The sequence below is a fragment of the Trichoderma asperellum genome, chromosome 7, assembly GCF_020647865.1.
Source record: "Trichoderma asperellum chromosome 7, complete sequence".
Lineage (NCBI taxonomy): Eukaryota > Fungi > Ascomycota > Sordariomycetes > Hypocreales > Hypocreaceae > Trichoderma > Trichoderma asperellum.
Genome location: NC_089421.1, coordinates 2267531 through 2279984, shown reverse-complemented (window position 1 = coordinate 2279984; position 12454 = coordinate 2267531). Strand labels below are relative to the sequence as shown.

At 49.6% G+C, this 12454-nt stretch overlaps 5 protein-coding genes and 1 non-coding gene across 6 annotated transcripts; 3 read left to right on the top strand and 3 right to left on the bottom strand.

Annotated features, from left to right (window-relative positions):
* The first annotated feature begins 677 nt into the window (after positions 1–677).
* TrAFT101_011463 (uncharacterized protein) lies at positions 678–1354 on the top strand. The gene is made up of 2 exons (XM_024910732.2): positions 678–740; positions 806–1354. Exon 2 carries the CDS (start codon positions 870–872, stop codon positions 1194–1196), a length of 327 nt encoding a protein of 108 aa, XP_024758113.1. The 5' UTR covers positions 678–740; positions 806–869; the 3' UTR covers positions 1197–1354.
* Positions 1355–1741: 387 nt separating this feature from the next.
* Positions 1742–1825, top strand: TrAFT101_011462. The gene has a single exon. It is a non-coding gene; the product is annotated as a tRNA-Trp (tRNA).
* A 419-nt stretch (positions 1826–2244) lies between these two features.
* On the bottom strand, positions 2245–4121 carry TrAFT101_011461 (uncharacterized protein). The gene has a single exon (XM_024908657.2). The coding sequence runs from the start codon at positions 4011–4013 to the stop codon at positions 2595–2597; it is 1419 nt and encodes a 472-aa protein (XP_024758114.1). The 5' UTR covers positions 4014–4121; the 3' UTR covers positions 2245–2594.
* A 379-nt stretch (positions 4122–4500) lies between these two features.
* TrAFT101_011460 (uncharacterized protein) lies at positions 4501–8014 on the bottom strand. Its single transcript, XM_024910130.2, has 2 exons — positions 6771–8014; positions 4501–6711 (listed from the first exon to the last, which is right to left on the bottom strand). Exons 1-2 carry the CDS (start codon positions 7717–7719, stop codon positions 5432–5434), a joined length of 2229 nt encoding a protein of 742 aa, XP_024758115.2. The 5' UTR covers positions 7720–8014; the 3' UTR covers positions 4501–5431.
* A 381-nt stretch (positions 8015–8395) lies between these two features.
* Positions 8396–9967, top strand: TrAFT101_011459 (uncharacterized protein). Its single transcript, XM_024900840.2, has one exon. The coding sequence runs from the start codon at positions 8491–8493 to the stop codon at positions 9787–9789; it is 1299 nt and encodes a 432-aa protein (XP_024758116.2). The 5' UTR covers positions 8396–8490; the 3' UTR covers positions 9790–9967.
* Positions 9019–12333, bottom strand: TrAFT101_011458 (uncharacterized protein). The gene has a single exon (XM_066129270.1). It carries the CDS (start codon positions 12273–12275, stop codon positions 10044–10046), a length of 2232 nt encoding a protein of 743 aa, XP_065985402.1. The 5' UTR covers positions 12276–12333; the 3' UTR covers positions 9019–10043.
* Between the last annotated feature and the right edge of the window lie 121 nt (positions 12334–12454).

Below are 12454 nucleotides of genomic sequence, written 5' to 3'. Positions count from 1 at the left end.
ACGAGGTTGTAACTAATTTGATACAGCAGCCACAAAATTATATGTTGTCTGTGAGCTTTCTTCAGATTGTCCTAGCAAAATTGACTGATTCTACGCATTGCAGTCAAAGTGCGAACAGCCCTACTGTTACTGGACGATAATAGAATGCTCTCTAATTAAAAGTTGTTGCAATCCACAACCAACAATATTTGCTGTCAACAATAGCGCAACGATTCAGAACATGAGACTTTTTCGGTGCAAATTTGGTGAGAAAGAGAGCGAAAAAAGATGGAAACACACATCAAATATCAATGCTAGGAAAAAGTTGCAAAAAAGATTCTGAAGGGCATTGAACCCAACCCGATTCGAACGGATAACCTTCAGGAGATTCCAAAGGAACTGGAATCTGACGCGCTACCGTTGCGCCATGGGTCCGCTGTGATGGCAAGTCTCGGAAAAGCTGCTCATAAGCCCCTCACTCGCTAGCCCTTCAGCTTTGCAACGACCCCTCTTCAGCTAGCGAGGCGCACTGGAAGGCTGTCCAAGACACGCCCGCCAAGCGCTGTGTTTTGCGGCGTCACGAGTGCGAAACTGCATAAGTGTCTTGGCGATGTTGGAATTGCGGTCGAGGCTGTGTTTATCCTAGATAGCTCTCCGGTAGGTGAGAGTGAATGTAGTTTAAATTTTCCTTTAAAAACAGAAGAGAAAGGAAAATATTCCAATACGTTTCAGAAGCAGCTTGTGCCGCCGTGCAGCAAACAGTCATGCTCCCTCATCCCTTTTGTAGAAAGATGAGGCTTCTTGTTTACTAACTATGCTGCTAAAGACCCAAACTCCTCGTCGAAATCTCCATCAGCCGTCTCGCCATCCTCGTCAAACCAGACAACTCCATGCATACCCCTTACTCTTGGCTAGTCATCCAAAGCATAACCATCGGAGTTATGGCCGTATTCCTCCAACCCCGTATCGACGCCTACCGCCTCAACAGAGCCCGTGCCGCGGAGCTCGCCCGCGAAGAAGCCGCCATCCGCGCCGTCGAGGAGGGCGAGGCCGGCTACGAGAACACGGATGACACGCTCCCGGGTCCTCAGGAGACAACACGGCTCATACCTACAACAGGCAATGGTGATGTTTCCCAGGGGGGCACGCAGGTTGATAATGGTTATGGCGGCGCGTATAGTGGTAATGCAAAAACATCAAAGTCAAGTAAAGACTAGGCATTATTATAAGCTGAGGCAAATGCTATGATGTTCTTTTCCATAATTCATCCGAGGAAGAATTAGGTCAAAAGTATGCACTGGCCTACCCTAGAGTTTGACGCTTATAGTATCAGCTGCTATTGAATGGCGAATATACCAATAAAAACAACCTTTATGACCAATCTAAGCTCTATAGATGTATTAAAATTTTGCATCAGGAGCTTTGGGGAAATCCTCTGATCTCGTCTTGTTAGCTTGGATGTAATGCATATTCCCTTTTTCTCAACCAAAGCAGTATATGTTTTATGTATTGTATAGTGTGAGTGCAACTAGGAAGCAGTCTTGGGAGACAACTCCTCTAAACAGTCTGTTTCGATTTGCTTATTCAGAATAAGAGCCGCAAGTTGTTTCTTGTAAAGCAAAACAACTCTCAGACTACATTACCCATTATTTGCATTTTTCACACCGATCAAGCTTGAGCTGATGCGTCGCTCTGACGAGAGCATCATGAAATCTGTGCGCCAAAGGCTTACAGACTGTATTTCGAGGGCTTAGTAACAACAGGACCCATGGCGCAACGGTAGCGCGTCAGATTCCAGTTCCTTGGAATCTCCTGAAGGTTATCCGTTCGAATCGGGTTGGGTTCAATGCCCTTCAAAACTTCTTTTTTTGCCGCTTTTTTCTACCAAATATCGTCGGATTTTTTATTCTAGTGTGTAAAGCAGCATGTAACCAATTGCAGGATTCTGTTGTGTGGTGGTAGGGAGGTGTAGATCAACATTCATGCCTTGGTGCAGTAAGCTTTAGTATAAGAAACTACCTAGAGAGCTAAGTCGTGGTTAGTATTTTGAACCCCTTTAAATTGACAAGTCTCAATGAAATCAGTTTAAAACAAGAGACGTATCAACCAATGACTGGGCTTATGTTTCAGCTGATTGTATAGTAAGATATGGCAAGCGTTGTTCAATCATGTTACTAACAGAGAACGCATCACTAGCTGTTAGGCATGCGGCGAATGCAACGTGCTGTGCAGCATTCAAGGCGCAGCTCATTCAAGATACGTGGCACGCATTGCAAATATATTTAGTCAAAGCCATAGCCGGTATGTAATTGGACCGTTTGAAATACGGGCATGATACCAAATGCTGTCTTGTGATAATGATGTAATTCGTCTCAACTTTTCCATCACTGCGCTTCTTTGTTGCTGTTTTTGCCACCAGACTCAGTTTACACTTGTGTCCTGCATGTTCAGCCTAAACACTTTAGATACTACAAAAAAGTTTATGTTTACTTGCTAGATCATGAATAGAGCAACAAAGGAGAAAGGAATGCCTGGGAAATATTGACGAAAAAGAATCTAGCTACCGATACAAAAAAAAACTATTATATGCCTATATAACACCAGCTTCTAATATATTAATATACATCCGGGGTTGTATTCGCAGATGCAGCGGATCTCACAGCAACCTTTTTAGGCTGATCATCCGGTTGATGAGGTCTTTTTCTCGAATTCGACCCCTGAGAGTCACAAACTTTGGTATATGGTGGCGGCGGGCTGTGTTCTTTTGCATCCATCACTTTGGCTTGTGTGTCTTGTTGAGAGGCCTCTTCCGAAACTGGGCCAGTTACTTCATGTTGTTTATCCAACCCTTCGGTAGGCATGCTCTGCCGAGCATCTTCGCCGACCGGCGTGCTGGTTGCATTTGTTTCTGAGACTTTGGTCGATACGCTCTGCTGAGCGGCCTCTTCCAAAGGCCTGTCTGTCTTGATGTATCTTCCGAGAAGCGCTTTCGCAGCTGCTGCGGCCACCGCGGCTGCAAAGTCCTTCCAATTGCCAATCTTATGACCATCGGCATAGTCGCACACGCTCTTGATGATGATGGACGGCACTTCCTCCCAGATACCGGCTCCCTCCATTTCAAAGGCGATGATGCCCTCTTCCTGGGATATCTTGTCTCGCTCGAGCCCGCTTTTCATGACACTGTCTCCGGACGCAATGGCTCCAATGTGGATCACAGGCTCCTGAGCTTGCTCTTCGCTGAGTTGTTGCTTTTCTGTATGGACATTACGAGAGATGACCCGTCCTTGATCGCACCCATTCTCCTCACAGTAAGCGCTGTGAGCTTCATGACATATAGCGTCAGGCTTGCTATCGCAGACATTGCAGCCATGCCCCGGACGGTGTTTATGAAGATAGTCCGGTTTGAATAGCCGATCAGAATCCGTTCCTGGATAGGCGTACTTATACCTGGTCCCACGGCGTTTCTTTGATTTTGCCTTGGCCTGGAGCTGCGTCAAATTGCGGGCAGTTTGTGTTTGCAAGAGCTCCAGGCTTCTCTCCGTCTCGAAATTCCTAATCAGAGAGCGAATATTCTTATTGGCTCTGTCCAAGTTCCCCTCCAAGGTGTCTTTCCGGACAAACACACCATTGTATTTCCTGCCAAAGTCGTACTGAACGACGCTCTTGCTGATGATCACGTCGCCCAGCATTATCTCATTATCTCGACGACTGGGAGAAGGCACGCCGCCGCAGACACCGACCAGAAGCACAAGCTCAAGATGGCTGTAGCTGGATCGAAAGTTTGCTGCAACCGCGGCTGCATTTGCTTTTCCCATTTCCGGTAGCAAAGCGACAACGACGTTGTGTTTACCAATACAGCCGGTGGTATAATAGTTCTTGTCTCCTATGACGCGTCCATAAACATCGCCGTCTTCATCCCAGAATTCATCAATGACGAGGCAAACTGCGTCATATTCCTCCTGGAGGGCACATATGATGCCAATGTCGAAACCGTCACGACGAGATGGTCGAGATGGGGCGGTAACAGTAGCCATAATGGTGTTGCGCAAAAATTTCACAGTTGGTATAAGATGGAGATGGAATTGAGAATACAAAACACTATTCACTCATTTTGACAGATACCACACATCGTATATAAATACTGAGTTGTTTGGCGCCAGAAAGAATTGTCCGTGGAGATTATTAGGCGTCAAAACGCCTAACGAGGCTGTATCCAGGCAGTCAAAGGCGATGCGACCTGGTTGTCAATTGTCTCCGCCCACAGCCTTGTTGTCGTCCACTAAATTTCATCCCGTGCCACACTCCAGAAAACTGTTGCTTGGATGCTTGAGTATGCCACGTATCATATGCAGCTCTTAGCCGCATGAACAAGGGTTAAAAGGCATCATAGCAAGGCGCATACTCCTATGCGAGTGCAGACCATCACCATCATAGGACGCCTCATGAAGTGAGGCGTCGTACTTTAACAGCCGCGCCTTGTTATTTACTATCCTACGACATTAGCAATAACGTAGGTGGTAAGCCGGCTCAAAAATTCCGCCGTTCAATATTTATTGAAAAAAATTGAAAGTTAGCAAGAGTAGAATATAATTCTGATTCGTTCGTGAATAGCCGTGTATGAGCATAGCTACAGCCAACACTAGGACAGGATAAGCAATAAAAATTGCTCTAGCACAGAAGTTGCCCAAATCCTAAACTGCATTCTCAGTCTCTTGTATATACATGGTCACTGAGTCCATCCAAGAATCGGACCTATGATACATTTTTGACGAGGAACATATACAACTCACAACACACATCGTGGCTGTACATGTCCTAGGGCACTTTTACTACCCCCTGGTATTCTTTCTCAATCAGTATGAGGAAGTAGCAACGGGGAAATCGTTCAACAAGAAAAAGAGACAAAAAGATGACAGTAAAGCAACCAACGCTTCGCAGACGGCATTCCCATTACATGCTGACTCAAAAACGACATAAAATAGGGGAGAATAATAGGGAGTCTGACCTGTCATGTCAGCTCATCTCGCCTAACCAAGACCGATAGATTTTCGTATTACTGTCAAACAATGAGAGAAAGAAAGAAAACAAATAAAGAAAGGCGAAATTAATCAAGCACAAAGAAATCCATCCACCCAGAGTCCAATTCCCTGTTGCCCCGTCCATCCTGTACAGGCTCCTCCCACTTCCCACTTCCACATGATGCCAAAAAGAAAAAGAAAAGAAAAGAGAAAAACGCCGCCACAATGGATTGTCATCATCATCATGCTGCGAAAAGGAAAAAAAAAAAAACCATTTTTGAGAGAAACAAAATGAGCTTTATCTTCAAAACAAGAGCTGAGTAGTGGTGAAATATGCGTAAAATTAACATGTAATGACTGTAACCGCCCCCTGCAAACCAATAAAGAAAAATAAAATAAAATAATTCTTCTTTTCGCTATTTTTGCTATTAACATTATGGACTGCGACTTAATTGCTGCTCATTGTCGCTCTCTAATAAGTTGCCACTATCTTCGTCGGCTGCCACATCCTGCTTCTTGTGCTTTTTGGGGCGGAAAAACTCTCCCAATGTATCGCTTAAACTTCGTGATCTCCCCCTTGAAACTTTTATGTCGGCACTTGGTCCGGATTCATCATCGCCCAAGGCCTCTGGCAGATCGTCGTCTGATGCCGGGACAATCGGCTGCTCCGCAATGCGCTCCGGCATGATGCCATCCTCATCGTCGCTATTAAAGAAGAGGCTTGCTCGGATGCTAGATCGTATGCGTCGTAGAGAAGATGCAGTCGCTTCTGGGCTGTCGTTTTCCCGCAGGAACACATCTTTAACTGCTGTTGTAACTGTAGAGGAGAAGGGTGACGGTGAAATAAATGGCCTTGATCGGTGGTTGGCAGATTTGGAACTATGTGCCGCCCGGGGTGTGACTGGTCGCTCAACGGAATACGACGAAGTCACCTGGCCATCTTTCAAGGACGCAAGAGGATGCGGTTGTATAGGCGTAGAAGCCAGCCCGGACCTCGTGAGGACAGACTCGGCTGAGACGGTTCTAGCTCCCCGAGGAGGATCCGGGCTCACCCACAGGCCTTGCCACGGGTTACTGACAAGAACATGAGCCTCGTCGCCGCCGAGATGCGCTGGGGAATGCGCTGGTTCAAAGTAGTGAGTTGCGGGAGACTCAATGCCGATATGAGCCGAGTCTGGCTTCGTTGCCTTGGAAAAGCTTACTCGCGACATTCTGCTAGATCGGCGAGATGGAGTTGCCGGCACACTGAGTCGGCGCCGGTTCTGCTGTTGCTGAGGAATCGCAGAGGACGAGGTGCTACCGTCGTGCTGCGTAAGGCCAATTGTTTCCTCGACTCCGTCGGCTTCTGATAATGTATCTTCGTCATCGTCGTCGTCTCTGCGCTCTCTCCCAGACGTAATGAGAAAGACGCCAAAGAAGGTGAGAAGACAGCCTCCGACAAACTTGGCGGCCTGTTTCATGGTCGTCTTTTCGAAATCGCGATATAGCACAGCACTGCCGATGATGACACACAGTGTGAACATGACGAACTGGATGGGGATGACTTGGGTCGAGTCGAAGCGGGATAGCGCCTTGTTGACATAGCGAATCTGCATAACGGCAGTCGATAAAAGAACAAATACGAGCGCATATGTGACGGGGGTTTTAAACGCCGCTACGAAGCTTGTAGAAAGCATCGAAGAAACGCCCTTGGTGGCTAAAGCCGTATATCCTCCTAAAGAAGAAAGTCAGTATCAAGCTTGTGATGGGAATGACAGCATAAGTATAACCCACCGAAAAGACCAACGAGACCAAGGTCAATGAGAATGGTCCGTTTGCCATATTTGGCGCTAGCCCACATGAGAACAATGATGAGAAACGTCGTGACGCCAAGGTAAATTTCAAATTCCACCGTCGTTATAGCTCCCCATACGTCGTGGGGGTTCAACTTGGTCTCCTCCTGGTTCGCGCTCAAGACGACGGTCACAACTCCCGACACGGCAATGACAACGCCCCAGAAGTCGCGAAGCCTAAACTTTTCGTGAAACATGGCGGGCGCAATAATACAGTTGGACACCAGCGCAACGACGCCCAGCGGCGAGACGATGGAGGCGGGCGCAAAGCCATACGCTAGGAAGTTGCCTGCTTCTCCCAACGTTATCAAGATCTGGCCGAGCCACCAATACGGCGATTTGAGATAGTTTGAGGACGACTTGCGGGGCTGAACAGTGTCGGTGTCGGTGCTGGCCGTGGTTGCGCTTGACTGAAACGACGCCATCAGCGGCTCGTCCTCTTGGAATTCGTGCTCGTCGTCCGAGTGCTCGTCGTAGTCCGGTATTGAAAAGCCGATGCCATCGCCATTCTGGTAGCCGTTGCTACCCCGATCCCTATCCCTCGCACCGTCGCCGATGATGGTGCCGTAGACGCCAACCTGCGTGGTCCCATTGCTGTTGCTGCTGTTGCTGCTTTGCGCCCGTTTCAGCGCTGCCCGAGCCCCCTGTTTTATCCTCTTGCGCTCTTTGTGCAGCCGCGTGTGCGCATATCGTTGTACGTTGAGGGCGAGTGCAATCAGCACGTTGCCAACAATGGCCGTGATGATGCCGATCAGGGACGACCACCGCTGCAGCGCATCTCCGTCATCGTCGCTACCCGACCCATCGCCGCTGCTACCGCCTGTCGCCGTGGGTGCTGCTAAAGCGCTCGTCCAAGTCGGGAGAGTCGATTCGGTAAAGGTAAGGCTCATCGTCGCCGCCTCAGAAAACAAAAAAGAAAACAACGAAAGAAAAACCAGAAGAAAAAAGCGGCTGGTGCCAAAGCCAGCAGCTAAGGGGAAGGGGAAAGGGAAATATTGCAAATGACGGTAGGATCGGAGATTGGTGGAGAAAAGAAGCGCGAAACTACAGTCGCTGGCAGCCGCGGCAAATTGGCCGACCAGGTATCATCGGGGCGAGAGGCAGACACGGGCGCGGATGTCGCCGAGAAGGGGGTTCATGATAGTGCAGAGGGCAGAAGCTGGCCGAGTCCGAGATGCTGTTCGCTTTGACGCAAATCGTCGACTTGCAGCTCGGCCGAATTTCTGTCGTCTGCAGGCCCAGATGACGGGATTCGGGGTACGTACCGCCGCCCCACCGGCGCTATGTCATCACTGGGCAGCTCTTCGGCAGCGCTTCTCCAGCGCTTCCTTTTAGTCTTTTAGTGGGCTCAGCACAGGCCGCACCGCCACAGAATGTTCTTTGGCAGCACATGTGCGCACATGGATGTACATATGCAGCCAATTTAGAGCTGTCGGTACTGGCGCCGGCGCTGAAGCTACGCTGCGCTGCACCAGCACCATCTCAGACGGGAAAGGCTCCAGCTGCCATGCGTGACGTGACGTCTCTTGTATAACAGCTCCAGCCCCGACCTCATTCATCATCACCAGTTGTCACCACGCACGCCACAATCACACTCTCTCCCTCTCTGTCTCTGTCTCTGCCTCCCTCGCCATCGCAATCATCCAGACAATGCCCTCGGCATGCCCCGCGACAGCGACTCCTCGCTAACCAGCCTCTTTGTCCGCTTCAAGCAGCACGTCGATTCCGCTGTCGCCTCCGGCATTCACGCTCTATTCGCCCGCCCGCAGCCGCAGCCGCAGCCCCTCCACCAGCCACCATCTGCAGACATCCAACAGCCGGAATCTGAGCTGTCAACCGCCAAATCAGCAGATACATCGGCTTCTGACAGCGCTTCTGACAGCTCCAGCCGAGCAGCAGCGCCGTTTGCTCCCGTCACAATGGCCAACGCCGAGTCGCGCGCCTCATCAGCTCTCGACACCGTCTCGGTTGCGTCATGGTCCTATTCGCCGGCAAATTTGCGCCACCTTCGGCCGCCTGTGCCAAATGACCTGCCGGCGCAATGCGACTCTACCGTCTTCACTTTTGAGGATGCCTTTGAAGATCTGCTCACCGTCTCGCAGGGACGGCCCCTGCCTGACATTAAATCCAGGTATAACCAGAGACAGTTGCTGAGGCAAATGTTTTCCCATGGCGAGCCTACGTGGTTCTGGCTCCGAAGGCTGGAATCCCAAGGCCTGCTTAGACGCCCCACTCGAGATGAGCTCTACAGGCCCCGAAATTTTGGCCTCTTGGAGGATCTTGAGGAGCCTGAATTTTCAGAGCCAAATTGGAATGACTGGTCGAAGCTGCACGAGGAGCTGGACCGCAAGGCAGCTGAAGTATGGAAGGGCGTCACCTCTCGCGAAGAAAACGTTCGCCAGCCCAAGAGCCACAGCTTCTTCGACGATGTGCACCAGACATTCAAGCAGCTAGAGGATAGCTTCTATGGCCGGAATGGCTCCCATGAAGAGGAGCACGGCAACCAGCACCAAAAGCGCTTCCCCGACCACTTTGACGATCTCTTCTCCTCCCTTAGCTCGAGCTTCGCAGAGGGCCACAAGACGTGGGACGCGTTCGTCAAGAGCATTACCAATCACAAACCCGTATCTTCTGAGAATTCGGCCGCGCAGCCACCCAGCTCAAGTGAGGAGAAGGTATACGATGACGGGACCAGGGAAGTGGTAACGAGAGATGAAAAGGTCAACAGCTTTGGCTACTTGACCACGACGATTACAAAAAAGACTTATGATAAGAATGGTAATGAAATTGGCACGGAAACGCACTTTACGATGCGCCCTGCAGAAAAGACCCAAAATGCGAGAGCGAGGGAAAATAACGATGCAAATGTTATCGAAAGAGCAGATGCAGACGCAAACGCAGACGCAGACGGAGACGACCAGCAGGCGCAGGATAAGAAACCAGGATGGTTCTGGAAATAAGGATCTCTGTTACTCTTTTCTACAAAAGATTGGTTTTCAAGAGTCTCTCAACTCACAACTTACGGTATTTACTTGTACATAGTTCACCATCTTCAATCAAAAGCACATAGCCTCAGCCAAATTAGTAATACTTTTATACCTTCTATACTCCTAATAAACAAAAGAAAAGAAAAAAAGCCTTCGATCTACTACCTATATAGCCCTTGAAAAATCATGCACAGATGGTATTCGATATTATAGATGTACACCCAAAACTACGCTTTTCCTCTCGCCACAGCCTTCTTCTTGCGCACCTGTCTCTTCCGCGCAATCAGCTTCTGCTGGATCGCCTCCTTTGCGTCAGCCGGCTTCTTCTTCTCATCGACATCCCCTTCCTTGGGAGGCTTCGCCTTGGTTCCCACCTGGGGTCCCTTGTTCATGTTGCCCTTGGGCTTTTTACCCTTTTGCTTCTTCTTCTTTTGCTCGGGAACCTCTTCGTCCTCGTCCTCCTCGTGCTCAGATGCATCTGCATCGCCGTCCTTCTTTGGCTTTCGAGCTGTTTTCTCAGCCTCCTGTCGTCGCTTCACCACCTGAGCGTTCTCAATGGCAAATTCGACAATCAAGCGCTGCTTCCTGCCGTTGTTTCCGTCAAGCTGGTGTCCGTTCAAATATCTCAGACCCATTAAGGCGTGGCGATGGGACGTGTACTCGATGAATCCGTAGCCACGGCTCTTGCCGGCTCCGCTCGACTCAGATACCTTGGATCCCTTGTTGTCTTCAAACACAATCTTTGCTTGCTTGACAATACCCTTGCGCTTTTGCTTCCTGTCCTTCTCCTTGTCCTTTGCATCCTTGCCGTCTCTGGCATTCTCTTCTTTGGAAAGGGGCTGTCGGCGCCCCTCCTTGACGTCCTTGGCAAATTCGACAACGGCCTTTCTAGCCAGCTCCTTCAGTTCCTTGGCGCCAATATCGTTGGGAATGTTACGAAGAGCAAGTCGGGTTAAGCTGATGTGTAGCATAGGGTTCTTCTCCACAAGCTTCTTGCGCTGCTGAGCACTCATCGATCGCATCCGAACCTCTGCATCAGTCAAAAGACCCCGCAGCGGAGAGTTTCCACCGATGGCACCTTCAGACAAGAGGTACAGATGACGTTTATCTTTTTGCCTCCTTTGTGCGAGCGAGTTCTCTGCCAAGTTGGCAGCCTCATTCTTGCCAACGGCTTGGGCCACTTGCAGAACTCGGCCGTCCATTGTGTACTTTCCGGTGGGGTCAGCGTTCTCGTCTTGGAGGATGGAATGCTTGACTCCTCCTGCAGTCGGTGGTGCGCGACGAGGAGCATCTATTATGCAGGTTTTTGCATCCGCAGTGTCGACGAAGCAGACGAAGCCAGTGCCAGCCGGCCTGTCGGTAGCTTTGTCCATGACAACTCTAGCATATCGAACATTGCCAAAATGGCCAAAGAAAGATTTGAGCTGCTCATCTGTAGCTGTAAATGGTAGGTTTCGAACAAAAACGGTTGAAGAGTTATCTGTCATCAGCTCTCGCTTTGGTTTCTGGGTCTCCTTCTCCTCATCCACTTCATCCAGCAGCTTCATGTCCTCGTCGTCTTCATCATCATCTTCGTCTTCGTCCTTGTCTTCGTCTTCGTCGTCCTCGTCTTCCATGTTCGTCATGTGGTTCTTCATAAAATTGGCAAGATCTGAGGCTAGTTGATCGTCACGATTCTTGACTTCGCCGTCATCTCCAACATCCTTGTCCTCCTTCTCATCTTCAGCCTCATCTTCATCATCTTGTGAGTCTTTTTCGCCGTTTTCCGTATTCTGTTGCTTGTCCCAGGTCGCCTTATCAACAGCCCAGTCAACAGCCAATGGCCGGCCATCAACAATCTTGCCATTAACAGCCTCCAGAGCCTTCTCTGCATTTGGACGTCCACGAATGGTGACGAAACCGAATCCCTTTAGCTTTCCCTTGTTTTGTGGAAGATCAGAGTATATGACCTTGCCATAACTCAAGAATAGTTTTGATAGTTGTTCGGAGGTTTTGATACTCCAAGGCAGATTTCGAATAATCAGCTTGGTAGATGGCCTCTGGAACGCCTCCCTGCCCTTTCCAGGCCTCTTGGATGCTTCATCGGCATTACGCTGTCTAGGTTCCGCAACCTCAATTCGAATGCGCCTGCCATCCCACTCCTTCTTGTCCAACGCCGCTTTGGCATCTCTAGCATCGTCGGCGTCAGCAAATGATACGAATCCGAATCCTCTTGATTCTTTCGTTTCCTGGTCAACCACCACTGTAGCATGCTTGACGGCAAAGTATTGCGAGAAAAAGTCGGTAAGACTCTCGTTCGTTACGCCAGGGGGCAGTGATCGAACAAAGATGGACCGTCCATCCTCGACTTTGGCTTTCTTCGCTGTTCGCGCAATTCCGCCGTCTGGATCATGCGATTTGGTGGCAGCAGAATTCTCGGTATCTTGAATCCGGCGCTTGCGATCATTCGGGGGTGCCATGGCTGCAGCGGTGAAATCAATTGCAGCAATAGTCTGGTCGTGATACAGCAGACTCTAGGTCAGAGTATCTTCACCTTGGTACTAAGAAAAAAAAATCTGGATCTGCAGCTATCAGACCGTCTTATCTTATCGGCGTAAATAAAAACATCTGCGCTAAGCCAAACGGGGATGGCGGGGTA

Excerpts from the sequence above, each read along its gene's own strand:
- TrAFT101_011463 (XM_024910732.2), top strand. The coding sequence starts at position 870 with ATGCATACCCCTTACTCTTGGCTAGTCATCCAAAGCATAACCATCGGA.
- TrAFT101_011461 (XM_024908657.2), bottom strand. The coding sequence starts at position 4,013 with ATGGCTACTGTTACCGCCCCATCTCGACCATCTCGTCGTGACGGTTTC.
- TrAFT101_011460 (XM_024910130.2), bottom strand. The coding sequence starts at position 7,719 with ATGAGCCTTACCTTTACCGAATCGACTCTCCCGACTTGGACGAGCGCT. Across the intron at positions 6,712-6,770 it reads TGGTCTCGTTGGTCTTTTCG|GAGGATATACGGCTTTAGCC; the intron begins GTGGGTTATACT and ends TTTCTTCTTTAG.
- TrAFT101_011459 (XM_024900840.2), top strand. The coding sequence starts at position 8,491 with ATGCCCCGCGACAGCGACTCCTCGCTAACCAGCCTCTTTGTCCGCTTC.
- TrAFT101_011458 (XM_066129270.1), bottom strand. The coding sequence starts at position 12,275 with ATGGCACCCCCGAATGATCGCAAGCGCCGGATTCAAGATACCGAGAAT.